The sequence below is a fragment of the Littorina saxatilis genome, linkage group LG15 (assembly GCF_037325665.1).
Source record: "Littorina saxatilis isolate snail1 linkage group LG15, US_GU_Lsax_2.0, whole genome shotgun sequence".
Taxonomy (NCBI): Eukaryota; Metazoa; Mollusca; class Gastropoda; order Littorinimorpha; family Littorinidae; genus Littorina; species Littorina saxatilis.
Window position 1 is genome coordinate 475499 of NC_090259.1, and position 1696 is coordinate 477194.

The 1696-nt window shown below is 45.8% G+C and overlaps 1 protein-coding gene across 1 annotated transcript in view; it reads left to right on the forward strand.

Annotated features, from left to right (window-relative positions):
* LOC138948366 (uncharacterized) overlaps positions 1 to 1442 on the forward strand; it is a 4109-nt gene extending 2667 nt beyond the window's left edge. The window contains exon 3 of the mRNA XM_070319900.1: positions 1300 to 1442. Coding sequence (XP_070176001.1) covers positions 1300 to 1428 — 129 coding nt within the window. The 3' untranslated portion in view covers positions 1429 to 1442. The remainder of the gene's footprint in view (positions 1 to 1299) is intronic.
* Positions 1443 to 1696: the final 254 nt, after the last annotated feature.

The following is a 1696-nucleotide window of genomic DNA, read 5'->3' on the forward strand; positions in this document are numbered from 1 at the left end:
TATGTCTGTTTCCGGTAACCCGACCGACCCTATTTTTAAGTGCCGACCCTAAAGGTTTTTTTCGCTTTTCGCAAAAAAAAACAAACAAAAAAACAAAAACAAAAACAAAAAAAAACGGGAAGTAATCGGTCGATGAGACTTCACAATTGAAGAGACGTACCTCCCGTTTCCGTCAGTCGTCACGCGAAAAAAAAATGGCGGCCAATGACGCCGGGAATCCCTCTGAAGGGTCTGTGGCAAGATTTCCTCTTGCAGTTATTCTAGGAAAATGCGACCACACGCCTGACAAGAAAGTCATAGCAACATGTTCTGCCAATCTCACCGTAGCTGCTAATCTAGTGGCTGCTCCGCCTGGCGTCTGGCATTATGGGGTTAGTGCTAGGACTGGTTGGTCCGGTGTCAAAATAATGTGACTGGGTGAGACATGAAGCCTGTGCTGCGACTTCTGTCTTGTGTGTGGCGCACGTTATATGTCAAAACAGCACCGCCCTGATATGGCCCTTCGTGGTCGGCTGGGCGTTAAGCAAACAAACAAACAAACAAACCGTAGCTGCTATCTTTTTTGACATTGACGGCCCAAAGTGTACTCTGCTCAAGCGAAGGGCCAGGCCGGAAAGCAACATCCGATGAGTTTGTTTTGGAGTGGGGCTTGACGGTCAGCGACCTCGTAAGCTCCTTCAACATCAAAACATTAGACTATATTTTCAAACCAATGAGCAGAGCATCAGTTTAATTGAAGTTCAATTGGGCGACAATGGGAAGCAACCCTTCACCCAGAGAACGTTTGGAAAACAATACATTTTAGTTTTAATTTCAAACTGGTATATTTTGACTCTCTCTCTCTCTCTCTCTCTCTCTCTCTCTCTCTCTCTCTCTCTCTCTCTCTCTCTCTCTCTCTCTCTCTCTCTCTCTCTCTTACACACACACACACACACACACACACATACACACACACACACACACATTCGCTCAGTCTGTTTTGTTAATACGTGCTCTATTCCAACAACTGCATTGTTCTGACCATACGCTTTGACTGTTTTGTTAATACGTAGGCCCTACTGTATTCCAACAACTGCGGTGTTCTGACCATACACTTTGACTTTTGTTAATACGTGCTCTATTCCAACAACTGCATCGTTCTGACCATACGCTTAGACTGTTTTGTTAATACGTGCTCTATTCCAACAACTGCATCATTAACAACTGCATCGTTCTGACCATACGTTTAGACTGTTTTGTTAATACGTACGCTATTCCAATAACTGCATCATTCTGACCATACGCTTTGACCACGTGCAGATTGGCTGCACCTTCTGGCTGAACGTGTTCCGCTTCCTGCACGGGGACACAGGCAACAAGAAGTACCCTTCCCCCTTCGCCATCCCCCGGGTCGTCACGCACTACGGGGCCAGGAAAAACATGAAGTAAGGCAACCCTACAACTCTAAGCTTAACCGGTTGTTAGGCAAGACATTGTATGTGTGTATGTGTGTGTGTGTGGGGTGTGTGAATTGTATGTGTGTAAGTGTGTGTCGGGGGTGGGGGGTGATGGATGTGTGTGTTTGTGTGTGTGTGTGTGTGTTACACGACACTTGAGATTGCCACAAGTTCTCAAACGTCGTATAGTTGTGTTCTTTTATTCTACGTCGCCCGTCTTCGCAGCAACAGAAAACAACTCGTCAAATTGAGTTCGAGGA